The sequence below is a fragment of the Equus przewalskii genome, chromosome 27 (genome assembly GCF_037783145.1).
Source record: "Equus przewalskii isolate Varuska chromosome 27, EquPr2, whole genome shotgun sequence".
NCBI classification, from domain to species: domain Eukaryota; kingdom Metazoa; phylum Chordata; class Mammalia; order Perissodactyla; family Equidae; genus Equus; species Equus przewalskii.
In genome coordinates this window covers 1,215,025-1,238,242 of record NC_091857.1, presented here as the reverse complement: position 1 = coordinate 1,238,242, position 23,218 = coordinate 1,215,025, and the positions used below count along the sequence as shown (strand labels likewise).

General features: G+C 35.9%; 1 protein-coding gene across 3 annotated transcripts in view; it reads left to right on the top strand.

Annotated features, from left to right (window-relative positions):
* Positions 1 to 23,218, top strand: part of EPHA3 (EPH receptor A3) — a 366,991-nt gene that overhangs the window by 265,730 nt on the left and 78,043 nt on the right. For 2 of the 3 annotated variants that reach the window (XM_070597347.1, XM_070597349.1), the window contains exons 6-7: positions 18,007 to 18,131; positions 20,929 to 21,091. In XM_070597347.1, coding sequence (XP_070453448.1) covers positions 18,007 to 18,131; positions 20,929 to 21,091 — 288 coding nt within the window. The remainder of the gene's footprint in view (positions 1 to 18,006; positions 18,132 to 20,928; positions 21,092 to 23,218) is intronic. The other variant, XM_070597348.1, reaches the window with a different exon arrangement.

The window sequence follows — 23,218 nt, the reverse complement described above, 5'->3', positions numbered from 1 at the left end:
TTCTACAAATGTGTTTTAAATCAAATGAATCATCCTTTGGCACGAGCTGTTCACTTTAGAGTCATTCACTTGAACAGCTTAGTCTCCGTCTCCTGCAGACTGTGGTTAGCATTATCCTTGACGAATGAGACAGTTGCCTTAAATCAGAAATAAAACGAGTAGAAGAACTTAACTTTTGACTCTCAGAAGAAGGTATGTTATCTCACTTTGCACTGGCAATATATTTTAAGGGAAGTATTCAGAAAATCAGTTTAAACCACAAAAAGAACCAAGGATGTGTCTGCATAGACCTGCTGCATGGAAAAAGTAATTTGATCAAACAAATGAATCTGGATTAAGAAAATATGTGGTCCTCTAAGATATTTTATTACTTTGCTTTTCCAGCCTCTTCACTCTGTAAAGTGGTTTCAGTTCTTTTTCTAGTAACTTTTTAATCTGATTAAAGGTCTCTGGCATTAAACAGAATTCCTGTTGTGGAATATTCTGTTTATTTATGGGTATTGTATTTATTCTTGCAATCAATTTTTTTTTATTAATATCACTTCTTTGTAAGGATAAAGACTTACAAAGTAAGTACTATGATGTAAATATGAACCTTCTAAGAAATACATGGGGCATTTTTCTCAATCTTTATGTATGAAGAAATCTTATTGCTCATTTATGATTTCTTTAAGACCACTTTTAACTGGATCCTTAGGCAAGATAAAAACTTAATAAAAATGTATATTTTTCCTCACTTTACATAGGCTATCTGTGGATAAGCCTGTATATATGTCTGCTTCTCTTTCTAACATCTGTCTTACCTCACAAACCAAAACTTTGGGAGGAATAGTGAAACGACAATGTTATTTCAGAACATTCTTATAGCAACAAGTAGGAACGAAGGAAGTAAGAGACAGAAAATATTTCTCTGTGAGCCCACTCACCTCAACTCCTACATGACAGGTGTCTCCTTTGGTGAAGTCTGCTAGGCAGCGGGATTCCAGGATATCAGCAGCCTGCTGTGAATGAGTCTCTCCCAGATGCTTTGGCTTTTCTGCCTCCGTCTCTGATGTTTACTGGATTCTCACTCACCATGAGAATTGACAGGAAGGATTTATTCAAAGATATATGTTTACCTCACTTTCAGTCTTAGTCCAGGCTTCTATTTGTGGGCATCTATAACATGTTATCCCAACATAGAACAAAATTGCATTCTGTGAGGACTTGAGAGGCATAGGATGGAAAGGTATCATTACATGGTTTTATTGATCCAGGGTACAGGAATTTAACTCTAAGATTAGACAGAGTCATTTGGTCCAGTTATGATATCGGTATTATATATAAGTACTATATATAATAAATATCAGATTTATTAAGACAACAAAAGGGTTTGTTAAAAATGTTTCCAAACTAAAAGTTAAAATATGTACAATTATACATACTCCACACACACAAATAGATATATAGTCATATATAAAATATTCATCAAGATATTTTCCTGTTGCTTGGAAATTGGCAACTAAGATCGCAAAACAGGACAAAAATGCATGAGGTATACCACATTCAAAAGAAAACTGCAAACGGGTGGAGCCCAGATATGTCTTGAGGGTTGAGGGCTATGTCTTGAGATACGTCTTGGGTCCCTGCAGTGTGGAGGCCACAGAGTTCTCCGGAACAGTCATGGGCGCCTATGGAGACTCTGCACACAATTCTAAAGGGTCAAATCAGCCGAGAAAACAGTGTGACTCCACAAAAGCAGTGCAATTTTGTGCACAGTTAATATAAACTTCTTCATTTTTCCATGATCACTCCACAATGCCCCAACATCAAAAGAGATAAGAAAGGAATAAACGTGCCAGACTTTTCTCTCTCTCACCCAGGAAATTGCTCTTTTATACTGGTGTACACTGGGCATTAGTAACTGAAAATGAATGGAAAGTTATGACATATTCCAGAAATGCCATAAAAGAACAAGAAAGCAAGGTTCAACAGATCAGAGGAGCTCCATCTTCTGTATTCCACTTAAAAACAATTTCATGGGTCTGGTCTGCACTGGGATATCTGTTTCTTGTTTGAGGTCCCATCATCATGACATATCTTGGTATTTGCCTGGGAATCCCCAAGAATAGCCAAGAAATGAAGCACCTCTGCTTCTTTAAGCTGAGAAGGCTGCATTCTGAGCACAGAAGAACAGGATTTAAAAAAAAAGAAAAAGAAAAGAACTAAGCATTTGGTTCAGAAGAGTCACCCCTATTGAGAGTAGACAGAAATATAGAGGCCTTATTGAACAAAAGTAATGTCACTAAACTTCTATATATGAGCACAAACTATCTCCTCATCCCACTTTAGAAACTGTAGTCCTATTACTCACATGACTTCTAATATTATCTGTATGACAACTTACAGCTCTCAATCAAGAGTGAGTTTGAGGCAATGATAATGCTAGAGTAGTGATAGATGTGTGTGCGTTAGCTCTGTGCATAAGTGCACTTGTTAGTTTGTGTGGCTGTGTTTGGTTTCCCTAAGCTCAGACCCAATGGATATCAAGACTTCCTAGTGACAGAGTTAACTATTAACAAGAGTACACACAAATTGTTTAAGTGCCTTGAAAATCTGACTAGAGCTCACGATGGTCTCAGTTCTCATCAATATCCCTAGCATCTTCAGAGACAGAATACGTCTTCATTTGTCTTCTTCCAGAAGTAGGTGTTGAGATGAGAATTTGAGAACAGGTTTGTTTACTGGGGATGTGATCCTAGGAAACACAGCTAGGGAAGTGTGAAAAGGAAACAAGGAAAGAAAGGCAACCAATAAAGGGTCAGATATTGGTCAAGTTACCCTGTGGAAAACAAATTTAATTCTGCTGCTGAGCAGTGAGAGCCAGTGTAGAACATTTGCCTTAGAGTTATCCCACCCAAGAGAAGAGAAAGCTTGGGCATTTATACATCAATTCCCCATCAGTCCTTGACTGAGGGCTCTTCCAAGGATGAGAGGTAATTGAAGGAGTATTAGTTCTTAGGGGAACATGGGGTATCAGATGGTAATTTGTAAAGAAATCCAACTCTAGTGATGAGAATGTTTTCAATCTCCGTAAAGCCAGGTTTCACAGCTGCCTTCCACATTGCTGGAACCATTGCACAATGCCTGGAGTATAAGAGACATACAAACTCTTCTGGAATGAAATCTTTTTATGATATTTACTTTAATAATTTTTACTAAGGAATTAATCAATGATATGCAAAGAGCAACATGTAAAGTGATATTCGTTACATTATTAAATTTGAAATGACCTTAGAACCATAATAAGGAGAGCTATAACACTAATTAAGATTGGGCTTTATTAAATGAAATACAAAATTCTGCTGTCACAGTGTGTTTCCACAGAACTACTTGGATTCTTCTTGAGTCTTATATCAGTAGGACAGCAGGAAAGGGGTAGAGGACCGGATTAAATGCTAGTCATTAATTTTATTTCTTTAAAAACTTACCATTTATATTTCCCTCTTCTGTAAAATAGAAATTATTTCATTTTATGTGTCACAAAAGATACTTGTAGGTACGAATGGAGGAATTCAAATGAGAGAAGTATGTGAAAATGAATGGCAGTAGAACTACTTGCCAGTAATTGTTTTTAGCTGAATTTCTCAATATTTTTAATTCTAGGCCTCCTTTCTTTTGAAAGCAGAAAATTATTTCCAATTTTTTAAGATTGCTGTCAGAATTAGATAAAAGAATGAATGAAGTTAGTATAGAAAATGATCAGTAATTGAGCCTTGAATACAGTGTGTATATGTAAATATTCACACAGAGAATGCGTACAGGTGCACCTCAGAGATATTGTGGATTCAGTCCCAGACCTCTGCCCTAAAGAGAATGTCACCATAAAGTAAGACACACAAACTTTTGTGGTTTCCTAGTGCATATAAAAGTTATATTAACACTCTACTGTAGTCAATTAAGTGTGCAAGAGCATTATGTCTAAAAACAATTAAAACTTTGATTAAACCTTAATTAAAAAATACTTGATTTCTAAAAAATACTGATCATCATCTGAGTATTCAGAAAGTGGTCATCTTTTTGTTGATGGAGGTCTTGTAAAAAATGTAGTATCTGCAAAGTACAATAAAGTGAAGCACAACACAAAAGTGTGCCCATATAGATGTACATGAGTAGATACATATATATGATAGTAGACATATTATGTAGTGTCTAAACACATAAATATGTCTTCCTGTGTTGGATTTTTTTAAATTAGTATGTTCAGGTTTTACATTTCATCAGTTTTCTTCCTTTAAATATCAGCTATGTGTGTATAATTTCTGACTGGTGTTGGATTTCTGATGATTCATATGGTTTAAAGAATTTATGTTCAAATTTCATAAAATATTTGTAATCATCAATTTTTTTGGTAATTTTATATTTGTGTTGGAAAATATGAACATGGTGTCTCCTCTATGTTGGGTGTCTTTTACTTACTTTGGATTAAAGATGTGTTGATTTAATATTTCAAAGTAAACGGCAAAGTCGACACTAAGTATTTAGTTGCTGGTTTTTGCAGAAGCCACTCTGGGGATAGTTTGTCATCAATGTTATTCATCGTTTCCTTAAATGAACATTGGGAGTTAGCAATTTGTAGTCCATAAGGACCTTTTAATTTGTCTTCAAAAAGTGACTTTGAACATATGTTACTTTGTTAAATTGTAGTTGTTAACTGGATACATTCTTTGGTTGCATGCTTTCTTTCTACAATCACTCGATTGTTTCCTGTAAAACTCTGCTGACTTTTCATGGAATGTGTTGGAAAATTTTTCTCAAAAATTTCCTTCTGTGTCTGTAGTTCTTGTAGTCACTTCCCTTAGTATAAACTTAATTACCAAGGTAACAAAGACATGGGTTTTTTTGTTGTTCAATATTTTTGTTTACTTGGCTTATTTTTCTCTTCTCCTGGTTCATGATCCACTGTTTCACTAGAAGCTGGTGGTGAATTACCTAAAACACTTCCCAACCTGTCTTTCTCCATATATAGATTTTGTAATTTATGAATGAAGAAAACACAAAAATAATATTGATTATGTGTAATTGCCTATGGATTGGATGCTTTATATTGAACACAAATGAAAATGGAATATTCATTCTACATGTACCTATTTGCAAATTTTACACGTTATTTGGAACCCAGCATCTGATCTTAGAGGATTCTTATTTCAGGATCCCCTTTCAGAGGATTAAACCAAGCCTTTAGAGCCCCACATCAATTTGACAGCCAGTTATTCCTAACGTTAACAAAGAGTAAAAGTACCACTCTTTAGCTGTCCGGGAATGCAAGAAGCAGAATGTATACATAGAGGCACAAACACATATATGAGAACCAGCCATGAGCTCCTAGAATGTAACAGGGCAAGAAGCCCAGTCGTGTCTGGAGAATGGAGGGCCAGCCTTCTCAAACCTCGAGCTTGCTTTGCCTCCAGCATTTTTTTCTCATGTTTTTTTTTCTAGCTAGGTGCATTTTGAAGGAAATTTAATTTGAAAAGCATGATTCTAGAGCTAAACCACAGACTATGCAATGTGAATAATAATGATCCTTGCTTATTGTTTTTCAATTCTAGAAGAAGTCTGGCAGACTGGACCAGTAACAAGTTAGACTGCCTATATTAATAGTCTCACGCAGATTTTTTTCAACAAACAAGTCTGAAAATTAGAAAAATACATGGAACACAGTAGAAAACTGTGCGAAATCATTCAAAGCCATACAATCAGTTTAACCACCTCTGAATTCTGGTAGATCATGTATGCAACATTTTATTTCATATTATTTATTTTTGTATAACTTTATTGAGGTATATTTTGCATCTCATAAATCCACCCATCTCAAGTGTACAATTCATTAACTTTTGGTAACTTTTCTGACTGTTGCAACCATCATCACAAATCAATTTTAGAATATTTTTATCGCCCTGATAACTAATGATGATGAACCTATCACGGAATTTTTATCTCAGTTTTTAAATATAATATCTGAGTCTTTATATTGAACTTAATTTGTCATAAATAAAACTCAACATAAAGTGACTTAAGTTGTAGTTCACAAGCTTGGGAACGAATGTTTAGAACTTTCAACACCTTTGTTAAACTGCAGTGTCTCCCATGTAAGAACTGGAGTTTATGCAGCTCTGTCAGAGGGCTCTTGCTCTGCACAGGCTACAGTCAATTTTGTGTCAGGTATTGGGAAATAGAAATGCAAGAACTTAAATACACACATTGAAATGAAAACCAAGCTCAAAAGACACAAGAATTTCTATATTTGTATCCACATAATTTTCTGTTTTGCTTTACTTTTATTCAATCCAAAAATGTAACAATCTAAGGCTATTTTTTTTCTAATGTGCTAAAATGTTTATGATGCATGCAAAAATTAATCTGCTCCAGTTTTCTAAATTCTAAGGTCAATTATGTGAAGTTTACATAGTAACAAAAATACATATTGTTGCATTTTCCTTGTTTGGATGGACTTGAAAACTAGACTTCCTTCAAAATTCATCGTTAGCTAAAAAGGTATTTGACAAAAATTCTTTAGATAAATTAATCCTGTGCCTGGAATTAAGGAAGTCAAGCCACAGGCATCATGGAATTTAATTAGTGAGCAGTCTGCCTCTGTGAGGTTCCCTTTGTTTTCTGCTTACATTTTTAAGAACTCTGTTTGTGAAGAATAAAATTTTATTTATTGAAACTAAATACTTACATTTCTTAATCAAGTGATATGGGACAGAGAAGGAGGGAATTTGGGACAAAAAGAGGTTGGAAAGTATTAGTGAGTGCAAGCATGGACAATGCAAATTTTACAGCCAAAATAGAAATTTTTCAGGCATGATTGCTTTTGGAAACTCTGTTAAGTCTCTGTTGGTGTGCATTTTGTTTGTATAAATATGCAAGCACACTGAAATCAGCATATTTCCCACCTGCATCTTTCAGACAGCCAGACTAGAAAAATTAATAAACACAACCTCTTTTTTTATTACTTAATATGTAAAATTTTAACTGAAACTAGATAATGGGTTTAGGATGCATCCTTTAAGGAGATGTAGAGTGAATATTAGGATTCACATAATTGTCAAGTGCATTTAACTTTTTCTATTACTTAACAATTTTCAGGGGACTTTTTTTGAGTTAACAAATAAAGGCTGGTGTGTTCTTTAAGAGTATATCTATATTATAAAATATAAGTTCCTAGCATCGAGGTAACATGGAAGTAGGACTACTCAGAAAGATGATTTCATGGTAATCAAAATATTTTGCATCCTCTATAAAGATCCACAGAAAATGTTCTCTTTTCTGGAATACTCCCTTGTCCCAATGAGATTTCTATACGTAAGTAAATTGGATAGCTCTGAGCTAATTTTGAAAAGCTGATTTCCAAATGTCTGAGCAGACTTTGCAGATTTCCTGTTATGGGAGGTTTGAGCTTTCACCTCCTGACAGGAAGGGATCAACCTACATGATTTCTAAAGAGGACCGCCCTCTCTGCTTTGCTTAGGGTAGAATTGCAAGGCATAAACAAGCCATGTGCTAAACAGAATTTCTCAACATTTTTTTTCTGCTTCCACATATGGGATCAGTAATATTTAGATGCAACATATACTTCTATTGTGTATATTTATGGAGGGTTAATGCAGTATAAAAATTCGTGATTCAAACAGCAGTGAAGAGTAAAGTAATGGCTGCTTATTCATGCATGTGATTCTTATAAGGACAATTGTCATTTCTTCAGGAGTAAATCAATTTCTCATTCACCCAAGAATCTATGCAAGTGAGAGTTCACTTATTGGAGGGCCACACTTGAATTTCTTCACATGCATGCATGAGTGTGAGTGTGTGTGTGTGTGTGTGTATTTCAATTTTCCTACATCAATTAAAGTTAGCTATTTATTACTTGTGATGCCGATCCCAACTGATCCTACCACAATAGGGTCTATATATGATGTCTTGAAGAACTCTAGACTGACACAACTGTGGTTATCATTTTCTCCATCTTTTTTTTCTTTTCACTTGTAAAAATGGAAGAATCCAGCAAAGGCTGAATAAAATTGTTCACTCTCGCCCTCAGTGGTACCAACTAGGAGTTCGTCCAGATAAGGATGTTAGTTTACGACTTAGTGATTAGCATCTAATTGATGATGTAATCTGACTAAAATCATGGGGCCAATGAGCAGAGTTACAAGTGCCCAATAAAGAGTAAGCCGATAGGGGCAGAAGTACCTAACTCTAAATAGCATAGTAGGTTAAAACAATGTGTCATCAAAACTGCCCCAGGCTGGTTTCAAACCTGAGTGCCGGTTAAACCTCAAAGACAGTGCATCATGGAGGTCTCAGGGTTTGAAGAGAGTGAGACCAAAAAAAGTTACGGCAAGACTATGTGTGTGCCAGTTATTTCCTTAGATAGCTCTTTACCTCCCTGTCGAGGTATTTTACTTGCTTGAAAATACTTGTAGAAGATATTCCACTACTGTGATTGTTTTGCAATGTATGTTTTATTATTATCAGGCACAGTGAGATCAACAGACCAGGAGATGATGGCCACTGAAAAGATAGTTTATTACGCACAGTTCCCAAGAGAAGGGGGCATGCCACATCTTGGAGGGCCTCAGAGAATAGCACAGGGTGGGTCAGGAGGCAGAAGGAGCAAGAAGAAAGCATGGGCAGGAGACTTTATTGTGGTTTTGTGGCAAGCCAGGGCAAGATAAGCTAAGAAGACTTAGGACTGACTAGTCTGAACAATTTCAGTGGACTCTGAAGTGTAAAGGCCTCTCTCTAGCTATTGAACACCGGCCTTGGAATGGTCACGGCAGAGGACTGTTGTCAGCATAAGAGACTGATAGAGTAGTTTGATTGAATGGGTTACTTTGCCTCTGAAAGGCACACTTCTGGGCCAGGCTTTGCTATTTCTAAGAATTGGCTAGCCTTAGGAGAGGCAGTCTATCCCCAGCTAGCAAGGCTCCAGATGCCAGAGCATCAGGAAAACAGAAAATAAGAAAAGATAGTTAATATAGAGACATACTGATTATGCCAATTATATTTTTTACTCCTTTTTAAAAAGAGGTAACATTTATATATAGCGAATTGTATTAATTGTAAGTGCAAAATTCAATGACTTTTGACAAACATATCTAATCCAGTCAAAGTATAGAGTATTTCTACCAGTGTCACATCTCTTTCTACAATTATAGTGTACCAATAAAAGTTTAATTTAGTTAAGACCAGTAGACATTTTGTCTAGTTTCTGAATATAACATCATATAATATAAATTTTTCTCTTCTTTTCTGTCCTACTTGAGTACATGAACCAAACAACCCAATAGTGACACTTTTCAGACTAGTTTTCTTAACATTATCTGTAAAGTGGAAGCTTAGTAAATATCAGTCCTCTTCCGCACTAACAGTGTATTTAAGCTCTGCCTCTCCACTCCTGCAGCTAATTAGAAGGCAGCAAGCCCTTGGTCCGATGCTCCACAGACAATGCCACAATGGTCCAGTGTTAGTTCCATCTGTCCTGTGCTGGCATGGACAGTCTAACCCTAAATGACTCTAAGTTAGAACAGACCTGTTATCTCTGCAACCCTTTAAAACAAACAAACAACAAACACTCACAATGTGGTTAGCCTAATTCTAATCTTAAATTTGCTCTGCATTCACTCAGGCTTGGTCTTGTACCATCATCCTTTGCCCACCACGCTTCCATTAGCTCCATTCAACAACTGTCCCTCTCAATCTTTAGAGCAATCTATACTAAAGTAAGCTTCTCTGTACTAAAAGTTATATAAGACATTATTTGATTTTGCCTAAAATTTCATATTTAGTTATTTAAATTTTAATTACCCACTTTGATTTTGAAGTTTCTTCCCTATTGTCTTTACTTTGTGGAAACCACTGAATTAGGGGAATGTTGATGAAAAAAGTTCTGTGTTGGTTGAGAAGTTGGAATAGTAAAATTGTATCAAAGTAACTTTTCTAAATACAATAAGCAGGAAAACTTACCCAGGGATAACTTTGAAAAAATCAAGATTTAGATGTATTGCTACTCACAAAGTCAAGCTGTATCTTTTGGAAATTTTAAGATAATTTAGAAATCTTATTAAATGAGGAATTTCTCAAGCAACATTTGGCTGTCTGGGAGGGCAGACTCTATCCTTTCCACGTAGATTGTTTATATTATCTCTGGCACCCATTTTTCTAAGTTTAGGCTTCACCAAATACTTAGAAATGTGAAGCATATATTTTCAGAAATAAAGAATACTGCATATTTAAATATCATGTATGCATAGCTAAATGTCTGTGTAGGAATTTTGAAAGTACTTTATGTTTCATGTGTAATTGGTGAAGAAACGGAAGAACGCCCTAGATGTAGTTGAATTTCAGTTGTTTCACATTAAGAGTAAAAGACAACCAGACTCTCCAGGAGCATCACATCATCTGTGCAAAGAAAGAATAGGAGGCTAAAACACACACACACACACACACACACACACACACACATTTAGGTGAATAGACAACTGTCATTCTCACTGCTGCATGTGACGATGTGATAGCCTTGGATAAGACTCACTAGATTGAGAAGCCGCAGAGACATTGAGCGCTCGCGGCCTCCAAAGGACCTAAGGAGAGAATGACCTCGGAGACCACCTTAGCAAATCCAAGGATCGTGACTTTTTTAAAAAACGTACTGGTGCTGTAGATGTATGTAACCTCTATAGAAATCTCACTATTTTATGATAGGTCTGATAGCATACTGCGTTTTTCAAAGACAAGTAGTTAAGAAGAAAACTTTATTTGTTCTAATTTCCGTTATTTTCTACCTACATGATTCCTTATTATAGAGATTAATTAACTTCAAGTGAACAGTGAGTTTCAAAAATAGCTATTTATCAGTATTAACTTCTTTCATATTGAGTTATTATATTGAAAAACCTGTGATATGTGAAAACCATATCACAAATGTGAGATAATAGAAAATATATATTGGTCTCTGCCCTAGGTTTCTGGCACAGAGCTTCTAAAACACTTATAATTTCCCAAGTGAAAAGAACACAAGAAGAATCTTTTGTTCTAATATTTAGTCTTTGGCCCCAGTTCCTGACACACGGCTCCTGAAGGCCTTGTAATTGTCTGAGTTACGGTGATGTCTTTTGTTCTAATGAGGTGATTCTGGGTGGGCTCCTGGATAGGGGCTGGTCACTATAAACAACAAATCATGACTAGAAGCTTTGAATTTTCAGCCCCATCACCCATTCTCTTGAGACAGGAGAAGGGCTGAAAATGGAGTTAATGATGGACCATGCCTACATGATGAAGCCTCTATAAAAATCCCAGTTGTATGGAGTTTGGAGAGCTTCCAGGTCAGTGAACATATCTACGTACTGGGAGGGTGAGGCACCCCAAGTGCATGGGGAGAGAAGCTCTTGTGCTTGGGACCCTCCCAGACATTGTCCTGCATATCTCTTCATCTAATTATTCATCTGTATCCTTTACCACATTCTTTAATAAACAGGTAAACATAAGTAAGTATTTTCCTGAGTCTCTGGGCCACTCTAGAAATTAATCAAACCTGAGGAGGAAGTCATGGGAACCTCCACTTTGTAGCCAAGTCAGACAGAAGTTATGGGTAATCTGGGGACCTACTACTTGCTACTGACATCTGAAGTGGGGAGCAGTCTTGTGAGACTGAACCCTTGACCTGTGGGATCTGATATCATCTCCAGATAGTGTTAGATTTGAGTAAATTGTGGGACACCCAGCTAGTGTCACAGAATTGTTGACATGGGGAAAACTCACACATTTGTTGGCCAGAAGTGACAGAACTGTTGTGAGTGTGGTAGTGGTATAAGGGTGAAAGAGAACACAGGGGGAAAGAACCAGTTCTTTTTAAACAACATATTTGAAGATTTCTCTGATTCTTAAGGATATTAAAAGAAGAAGAACTTAGTGTTAAAAAATAAGGAATGTGAAGATCAATTGAAAAAGCGAAAAATAGGATCTCATCTTGATGAGTCCTTGCAGTAAAGATCTATGAAATGAATCCTTCTTCTATCACTACTGTTCAAAATTTATTTGCAATGTATATACCTTGGAATGCTTTTCTCCCAGCACTCTTGATTTGGGGGAGGAAATTATTTCTCTCTTTACTATAGAAAAATGAATGAAATAATTTTATAGAGAATCATCTTTCTGGTAAAAGTATTATAGTTTTCATTTTGGTCTGAATTTTATTTTAACATCAGGAGCTAAATAGAATTTATCTCTCAAAGGAACTAACCACAAAATATATTGTACATTTTATTGCAAATCTAACCAAACTGCATCAGTAGATTTAGCAGGGTTGGCAGAATGCTGGACATTGAAGACTATGAGGGACTTTACAGGCTATCGGGAAGACAGACTGGTAAGCAAATGATGTAATTACAACAAAATGTGGTAAGGCTAAATAATAAGAGAATGAATAACTATGCTATACCTCAGAAGAGAGGAAGAAGCTATTAGGAACTGTTGCCTAAGGGACTCAAGAAAACTTGATGGGGGAATTGTATTAGCAAGGGATTTCTAAGGATAGTGAGTAGAAGAGATTTTTCGGGTGGAAAAGGAAGAGATTGGGTGTTCCAGACAGGGAGTATAGCACACACAATTGTGGACAGATGTCCAAAGTTATTGTCTTTAGAATTTTAGCTTTGAATGGACAGCAATAAATGATAAAGCTGGTATGTATGTTGTAATCTTATGAGAAGTCTTAAGTAATAAGGTAATGAATTTCAAATTATGTATCCTATTGTAGTTCAGAATTTCCCAAATGTGTGATCTTAAGAGTTTTCTGACATCAACTTCATAAAAACTATAGATTCAAATATAGGTTTGGATCACTTTAGATCATTTATAAAATGATAAATTATCAAATTTTTATGATGTAGAAAGTTGAAGTTCTGGAAAGATTGAGATGAAAGGCACATAATCCAATGCAGGTGAAAAGTGGTAAGGGTTTGAACTAAGGTGGGGCTGAAAATCTAGAATTTGCCAGAAAGAAAATCCATCAGCTTTCAGCTGTTGGAACTGATTGGCATTTGGGGTTGTGAGGGAGGATATTTTAAGAAGTATAACTCTGAAATTCAAACTGGTTAGACTGTAAAAATGGAGAGTCCTGGGACCAAAACAGGAAATCCAAGAGAATAGCAGGTTGGGGGAAGCAGGTGAGATGGACAACATTCAGCTCCGACTGATTACGCTAATTCAAACCCAAGAGTGTTTCTGGATTTAGTAGAAGTGTTCACTTCAGAAAAAACTGAGGAGGAAATGTTCTTAAGTGGGTATTGTAATGAATGGTACAAACAAATGAGGGAGCAATGCTTTTGAAGGCATGTCTGATTCAACGGAAAAATCTTTCAACCATTTACTGTGTGATATTTTCCCATGGAGATAATTTTTAAAAGCCTTGGCTCACTTAGAAAAGAAATACTGAGCCCTTTTTGTTATTACTTTAACTTGTCCAATCTCTAAACCACAGAGATACCTCAGAGGTTCATTAAAAATTCCCAAACCCAGAAAGAGGAAAGTCCCAAGAAAAACAAACAAACTAAACCAGGTCCTGTAGGAGTTGAGTTTTGAAGTTCTGACTTCCTGATTCGAAGGGTGGGTCATATTTTCTTTGCAGAATAGTGGTAAGTGTAGCTTTAAAACACCCTGGTTAAAGTAAGGAACCTCTTCCCTGTCTGTCAGAGGTCTGGCATGCACTTGACACATGTGTGATTCAAATACAGACTGTGAATGCCTAAGCTCCATCTCTAACCCCTTCCCTTTACAAAGAAACCTTTTTTAGCTGAATATTTTTGCTTCCGTGTTGTAATTTGTTTTTCTATTATTTCATTAGATTCCGTCAATGGCTCAGACTACATTGATAGTGAGAGAAAATCTTGCCCTTCCTCTGTGAATAAACGACTAGGGTTCAGTTGTTAACTATTAAGGTTATGCTTCCCTGTCTTCTGGACTGGTCATTGCACGTTTCTGATTAAAGAGGCTCCCATTAAAGTGCATGGAACTAGGGACAAAAACAGCCAGTAAATTAGTCAACCCTCGGTTCCCAGAGAGTTCTGTCTCCTTAGGACGGAAACTAAAAAGTGTTTGATATCAGCTTTCACAAAACACATAGTACTAGATGAGACAGGATGAAAATATCTGTCTAGTCTTATGCATAACTAAAGAAAAACTTTAAAGCAGAATGAATTGAGAGAGCCGTGAGCAAGTCCACTGGGACGCCACCAGTTAAGAACTGATTTTGTACTGGAGTGTTGGAACCTCTCGATGGTGCAGTGGAAGTTCAGGAAAGCTCCCTGGAAGGTGATGAACTGTGTGACTCACAAGCCTCCGGATCCCTCTTAACTGTCACTATTTTTCTCTTGTATTTTTATTCTTTTAGGAAATATTTCAATTAAAATAAAATAAATTTCATTATACCCAGTATATCATGTCTTCTTTCTTTATTTTCCAAAGATCACATACATCCTGTTGTGCCCAGAATAGCAAAAGCTAAGGATCAAATACTTGCTCTGTCAAATACCAATACAACAAAACTGCATTTCACACACCGAGATACTGTTTTAAAGAGGGCCATTAACCTGCTAAAAATTATTACCTTCCTACTGTTTTAACTTTTCTTATTACCAGTTTCTTCATTTCTTTTTTCATTGTAAAAATGTCCATTTGCTAACCTGTATAAATGCTTGGACCATAGTTTCATAGCAGCCTACTTCATCATCAACTTCTTCCCCTTAATAACAGAATAATTTTAGAAATACCTCACTTTGGGGTATATAAAAGAGTCACCAGATGAAAACTCTCAATGCTGTGCTATTGGTGGACTCGTCAGGAATGGCAGTGAGCTATTTAAGCCTATGGCCCAGGGTTTTGCCAATGAAAGCTCCTCCTTCTCCTCCCTATGAAACTCTTGACTCTGGTTCTGAGCATTTCTCCAGTCTTAGGGTAGGTTTCTTTTCATTCCATATGACTATTACCTACCATTCTTTCAAATCACAAATTTAAAAAGCAGAGGAATGGGAAGAAAGTAAATCAAATCTATTTTATAACATACATAGCAGTATCATGTTCTTTATACAGAAAAAAATAAATTTAAAGAATTTCTATGGATTCGGAAATAAGTACTTTGAACAAATCACTCTTTCATGCCTGAAAACTACCTAAAAGAAACATAATCCATATCACTGTTTCTCCTTGATATTACAAATTGTATTACACCATATGAGGAAGTATGGATAAATTATACTTCAAGATGTGAATTAAAAAGGGTTCTAGAAAACCTTTTAGAAAGCATGGGGACAGTGGAGTGCCCATGGAATTTGTCTCTTCTGCAGTATGTTACATTATGTCTCAAAATTATTTATTAGGAGAGAGAAAAATAATTTTTGTCAATTATTTATTAGTATTAAAATATTGATGAGCATTACCTAAATGTCACGGGATCCCAGCTGGTGCACTGGGCCTGAAACTGCTGAAATGCAGCCAGCACAGGGGCCTGTGTGAAAATATCAGGGCAAGTGACTTGGGGGGCCCTAAAAGCAGCAATCAGAAGAGGTTCATTTAACTTAGAGATGGCACAAGCCTCGAGCAATTGCCTCTACTTAAGTAAGTGTGGAATTACAAAAGGCTATTTGTTACAGTCCAACAGGGCCCTGCAGCTTGCTCAAAGACCTGTGAAGAATTTCAACAGTTGTAAGGTCTTGCCCAGTGCAGGAGCAGTGAAATTTGGGCAGATCCCCAAAACAGCCTCCAAAGCTTTCATTAAAAAGTTAACACAATCCTTGTCACAATTGTTCTTTGAAATGAATTATTTTCTCTCTCTTCTTTTTTAAGGACAGTGCTAAATGTGGTAATTTTCAAAACTACTTTGAAAATGTATTTAACTCTTAGGGGAAATAAAGCAGTTTCACCGTCTTATGGAAGGAATGTAGGGCCTCCATGGGCTTACTGGGAAGGTGTTCCGACATTAAGCTCCTTGAAATGCTCTGAAAGCAGACATTAAAAGTTGCTCTATCAATGGATTTACTGCAGCAGGAAAGTTAGTGGAATTTCCCCATTTTTTGTACCAAAGCAAAATTTGGTTCCAAAGACATTGAGGCTGCAATTTTTCCATTAGCAATTGGATAATGAATTGTTTTTTCCAAGTATTAGGATAAGTAAAAGACAATAATTCTCAAAAGTTGAACATATCTATTATTTAATCATAACTTGGTGATATCGTTATAAACATTGAATCGGTTTATAAAATTTCAACTTAACATAACCAAAATAAATGGTACTTTGCTTGGAATCAATTTCAGGGCAGCAAACCCCCACTGGATGGGGGGCAGGGGTGTTGTGAGGCCAATGTGGGAAATAAAACAATAAAATTGCATAGATGAAAAGTAAACATAAAATGTAAATAACATGAAGTTCTGTGAAAGGATGTTAATTGCTAATGGGAGCAAAGTGTAAATAAGAAATAGAATTTACTTTTCCATCAGGAAAGCATCATCTACATTTTTTCTTGGCAAAGGATTAAGTCATCATTCTCTTGTCATTAAAGAAATGGTGCTTCCAAAAGAGTTCATAAGAAGATCTTACAAATATGAGAAATAGGAGGATGGGAAATTTATTGCAATAGATTCTTCCTTTAAGTTTACAATTTCCAATGAAGTGTCAAAAGGCAAGCTTAGTGAAAGCTCCATTTTTAAGTGAGGAATAAAAATGAAAGGCATTTGTAGACAGGAACAAGTTAAATGACAGGCTGGATATGAAAGTCGGCACTTGACAATCACAGAAACATCAAGTCAACAAACTTGGAAGTTTTACCTCTGGCTGTTGTGGAGAATATAGATACTAAGGTTCTAATAGGCCCCAATTTGAGAAAAATCCCTAAGAGTATAAATCCTTTAGCAATGACAACAACTCAACAGTTAGTGTATCTAAGAATTCTTGATTTTCGTTTGTTTTGTGTTTGTAATTTACTTTGCCGAATTCCATCAGGGCAGAATGGCACTGAACCCCACAGCGAGATGTTTGGTCGGCCAGGGTACCAGGATTGAGATCTGAAACCACAAGTGCATTGATGGATAGCATGCATTTTTCTTTTTAATGGAAGGATTTGAAGTAGGATATCACTTAAGATATATTTTATCTTCCATTAGAAACAAAGGTCACCCTGTGATATTTGATCCAAACAGATGGTTTTTTATTCAAATTCTATACTTTTGATAATGCATAGCAAAACACAACAAACATAGAGTCGCCATCCAATAAGACACTTCAGAATACATGTAGAGAGTTATGGCACAAAGAACAGTCATTTCCTGCCTACTTCTTATTAAATATGTTTTTAGGGAATAAAAATGTAAAAGCAGAAGATTATTGTTTCCTGATATATATTTTTATTCATGAGAGATTTTTGTCAGAAGTCAAGACCTACCATAATATGTCCTAAATCCTATCTATTTTACAATACACTACATGTTATTATTACCTATAGATACCATGGGACTCCTTGTACATAATGGATTCCAGTCCTCTCACAGAGTTGCATATGAAAATGTTATCAATGAGCTGAAGAATCTGGCATTAATAACTTTGCAACATTATAACAAATAGGTAGTCCTGATGTTTTGTTCTTTTTTTAATACAACAAATATATTTCATTGCTTACATTATAGTAGCAGATTGAAAACATCTGCTCACTTGCCACTAGTCCACCACCAGTTGAAACTCAGCTCATTTTCCATAGGCCTGTATGTATCAGGGCTATAATCCAGCTGCTGAGGCTTGAGATGGGGCCAGATTAATACTCTAGAGCGTTTGAAATGGAAATAGTGCTTTCTTGCCAAAGATTAGAGCAATGACAGACTCCATTTGCTTGCTCCCTTCTCTCTTTGCTCTTCCTTACCACTCTTCCCAACCTGATTAATTTGCCTCCTCTCACCATTCCTTCCCACCCTCTCTTTACAGCTCCATCACCTGTCATCACGATTAAGAAGGATCGAACATCCAGAAACAGTATCTCTTTATCTTGGCAAGAACCTGAACACCCTAATGGGATCATATTGGACTACGAGGTCAAATACTATGAAAAGGTGGGGAGGCAGTGTTAAAGGGTTGAGTTGTGGAGGGAAAGAGGTCACCTTCTCTTGAGCTGTGCTCTGCAAAGAAACCAGAGACATTGCTAAGAAGTGGTAAAACTTTGTTTAGAGCTTTGGTCACGCGATACCTTTGATTTACAGGCAGAGGGGGCTTTGGAATCATTGTGTCTAATATCCTTCATTCTACAGCAATAAGCTTCAGCAGAGATGTCCCTACCAAACTGAAGCCATCTAGTTATGGCATTAGAAATGATATTTACATCCTTCCACACCACGACCCCAGTTCTACCCACTATTTTATAGTGATTCCTTAATCTATTGATGGATTGTTTCTTAATTCATTGCCTTAAGCATCATTTCCTGATCTTCACATTCACATGAATTTCGTTCAATACAGATAGAAACATCAAACTAATCATTGTGTTATTGAACCGACAAGGAAAAGCTTTCTTGACTTCATACAGGGAAATTTAGAAGTGTGTGGCTAAGTTTGCCTCACATCATACACCGGTGGATCAGTAATGCAAATATAAAAAATAGGTATGTAATGATTTATAAGTATAATTTAGGTGGTGATATTTCATCACTGTAAATAGCACTTATTTCTCCCTTGTTAGAAATTATGGTGAGGTTTGGAAGCAAGATGTATTTAAACCTTATCATCAGAACTGGGTGGTTTTATAGCTACTAATATGAAAACAACGTATTTGTGTATCTGCTGCAGCTTACAAAGTATTTTAAAGTGAATTAAAAACACATTGTGGGTTTATGTATCAGTTTATATTTACTTATTCATGCATTATTTAATTTGGAGAGGTCTGATAACCCTACAAAAGTGGGCAAATAGATTGTTTTACAAATAAGAAAAGCGAGTCTATGGCGTTATTTGAATTTCTTAGCCTCAGTGCTAGTAAACATTATGTCTCCATTTTGCATCCTGCAGCCGTGAGTTTTCCCCTGTATTACATACCTCCTTCAACATGAGAATGGACCATTAGACACATGATACCTAGTGATACAATCAGTTGTGCAAAAAGGCATCACGTATAAACATTACTTTGCTTTACGCAGTTATTCTCTTTATTGAAGTTGATGTATTTCACAAGCATACCACCACTCTTTTCATACTGCCCCCTGCAGGGACACAGTATGTCTCTTTCATTAAAAGAAATCAGTCTTAATCAAACTCATTGTGCCAGAAGCATAGTACACGATATCTCCCAGCTTTTGTTACCCACGGTGGCATTGTCAGATACTCACCTGATCACAATCTTCTATTTGTAAAAGTGTGACAAGATGCACTGGGCAAATATAAGAATCCATGTTTTACAGATGATACAACAAAACAGAAAGAAGTTAATGATGTGCCTTAGTTCAGACTTGATAGCAGAACCGGGGAACACCCAACTTTCAGATCTATGGGGCTATTTCAAAAATACAGTTAATCTACGTTCATACTTTCCAAACATAAAAAGTTTTCTCAACTTTTTTGGTAGACCAACAAAGCACAATAAATATCCTTGTTTTTAAACAATATTAACCAGTACATGAAAAAGATGGTTGAATCTATTCATTATTCCTAAAGCATTTTAAATTTGATACATCCACACAAGTACTATTATTTTTAAGATATATTTATGTAAATATTTTTTATATAATCCATATATAAATTTTAAAATAATTAACAAATATATACCTGATTTTGGCAATATTTGTAATGTTTTACTAGAAGTCAAGCTCTACGAGGTCCAGCTTTCCTGATTGTTTGGTTGACTAATGATGACAAACTGCCGAATTCTAGGTATACACACAATAACCTTTTTAACAAATGAAATCATTATTTCTGTAAAATAAATATATTTGACTCTCTTTATTATTTAATATATTGACTCAAATACTATCTGATACCTAAACAGCATCTTTAACTAAGAGGTGTCTGTAACGCACAGCATTTTTCCTGTACTGTTCTGTCTAGTTTGGTTGAAGAGATGCGTTGTCCTGTATTACCCACTCCAGGCCCCATCCCAGGTGGAAGCACGTTCCACCACTGATCGAAATCAGGTTACCCAAAAAGTACTCACAACATGTTAATATGCATTAGAGGAAAATCACAATTCTGTGTAAGTCCAGTGTTTGTAAGCAAGGCTTGACACAAAAAGACGTTCCTATTAACGTGCAGTGTGACTCCTCTAATGTACATTGTGAATCTCTGAGAGGATCCTTTGTGGGAAATAGTTCTAGACTTTGATCTGAAGATGTTTGTCTATACTAAACCACCATGACTTAGATTAAATACAGTGCAAATATAGTTGATGCTTAGAAAGTTATTAATTTGGAGCTATATATAAAACCTGGACCTGTTTAAGTTTACTATTTTATAACTGATAGACATGTTTTCTGAGAATCAGTAGGTCCTTCTATTAAGTTTGGTTCAAAGGAGTTTTTTCTCTTTGTAAGTTTATTCGTGAAATTAGATTGAAGCTTTCGTTCAGCCTTGACTTTGAAGAGAACATATTTTCACTCACATATTTGGTAACTGGTAGGAAGGAAACCTAACTTTCTCTGCTTTATGTGCAGGGCACAATCTTTATATCCAAATCAGGACATTCTCTAGATGCTTTCAGCTTAAAAGAATGCTTTGATTGCACTCAGAAAGTGAGACCACTGCCATGTCTCTTTATCCGTCCTGTGCTCTGGGAGAATTTACAAGAATTGGTTTTGAGTGGGTACCGTTTTATACTTGATAGCAATAGAAAGATTTGATTTTAACATGATTTTTCTTACCCCAAAGCAGGAACAAGAGACAAGTTATACCATTCTGAGAGCAAGAGGCACGAATGTGACCATCAGTAGCCTCAAGCCTGACACGACATACGTCTTCCAAATCAGAGCCCGAACAGCAGCTGGATACGGGACCAACAGTCGCAAGTTTGAGTTTGAAACTAGCCCAGACTGTACGTATTATTTCAATGTGGCTTTTAGGGGGCAGGCTGTTGCAAAAGGTATCTGCTAATTCATCCCCACTCTCTCTAAGTTTTAACTAAGTGTAATAAATTCAAAGTAAATTGCTGAGACTTTAACAATTTGTAAGCATTGTGTCTGTGCATTCCTGTCTGTGTGAGAGTGCATCTGCGTTTTTTTCTTTTTTGCAAATCAAATGTGTTCTAATGTCTGGAATGCTTCTGGTCTTCTATTGGCTGGAAATTGCTTTGAGGAACATTATTTAATATGATAACACACTTCCAGTACCTGTTAATCCAGCTGTTCCAGGTTCATTGCATGATTCAGTGAACTACAAGGAATAAACTTGCTGATCCATGAGGATCTGAATTTTGTTTTAATCCTTAATATATTCAATCTTGTATCACTTGTACATTAAGGATTTTCTAAAACCTGATTTATTATCTCACTCATATTCATAAGCAATTTGGACAGTCCCATCCGTTTGACCCCAAATTTGGCTAAAATTAGTCTAAAATTGGCAGTCATTTTCCTAATAAAAGTTTTCTTTTCCTCAAATGCATTCGCTTCATATTAGGAAAGAGCTCTCCTAAGATATACCTTTCAAAAAGGTAAAATCATGACTATGGTACTAATATAAAATGAATACAAGTTAAAGATTTTATTTAACTTATTAATTAATGAGGAGACTAGTAAGAGACTAAAACTGGTTTTAAGGAAAATTTGAAGAACAGACACATATACACATATTCATACATATTTGTGTGTGCTCACATATGTGTAGGCAATCAGGAATACTTAAACCAATTTGCTAATTTGTCCAAAACTGGTTAATATCCTACAGGATAATAAATGTAATGCTGGGGGTCATCTTTTCTACTGCACATTAACCAGTTATATCTCTATTGAGTAAGTATCATTTTAATTGTAATGGGAAAAATCATATACATCACAGTAGTTTTCTACAACTTAAATTCACAGTTGTAAGATAGGCTAGAAAGACAATCAAGGATGAACACCCTTTAGAAACAGATTATCCAAGGAGGCTCTGACAATGCCCAGCCCGCCACTGAAAGGAAACCCAAGAATCTCTTTTGACCTTCCCAATTTGCCATTTTCTCCTGGCTCCTTTATTTCCTATTTTCTAAATCCTTTGTTGCTGATATAAAATCACACTGTAATTGGTACAGTAATATTTTATGCCCAAATTTCACACCTAATAGAAACATTCAGGATTAACAAAATAAATTATATAAACTGTTTAAGTTAATGTGATAGAGTAAATACATTACGGCACACTTTTTTCAGACAATTAGAAATGTAGCTTTACAACAACAAACTGTAACTTCTGCAAGGTGTTGAGATTCTAGGCTTTCTAGAAGGCATCAGCTCACAGCTGAAGCACGACTCTTCTACTCAAAGGAAAGCTGCCATCCTCAATACACAAATCTATGCCTCAAGACCTGTCCTAGTCCTCCTGGGATGGAATGAGCATGGAGAAGCCACTCTCTGAGGATATTAGATACGAAATGCTGGAAGTCCATGAGAACAAGGTTTAAAACAAGTTCCAAATTTTAGATGACACAATAACAAAATACAATTGCAACTTGACATTAGCAGTTTTAAGTCTTTTTGTAACTTTTAAGTGGTGCAAAGAGTTTCTTGTTTTGAAGTGATTGTAGACTGACTTTTTTCAAACTTTTAAATGTTTATTTGAATGAACAACATCAAAATCTATATTTGATTTACCAAGAAAGATCCCAAATCTTAGAAATAGAAAAAGCAAATGTTTACTACGTCTTGTGATACAAATTAGGCATATTGAGAGCTGGAGGGTCAGATCATCATTAGGTAAACATTTATTATGTTGATGCATATTTTGGAATTTCAGTCTAATCCTGCATGTGCTTGGTTAGCACTTAACCTTATCTGATAAGTAAATTCACAAAAACAGTACCAAATTCCAAAATTCTAACGTGATTCCAGATTCATCACAGATATTTCTGTGGTAGTGTTTATGCATGAACCTGTAATGAGGCTTCAGTGTCTGAGGCTTAAGCAATAATCCATTTAAACACCGCAAGGTCTTAGAATCTTTCCCAAATAAGTTTTGTATTTCC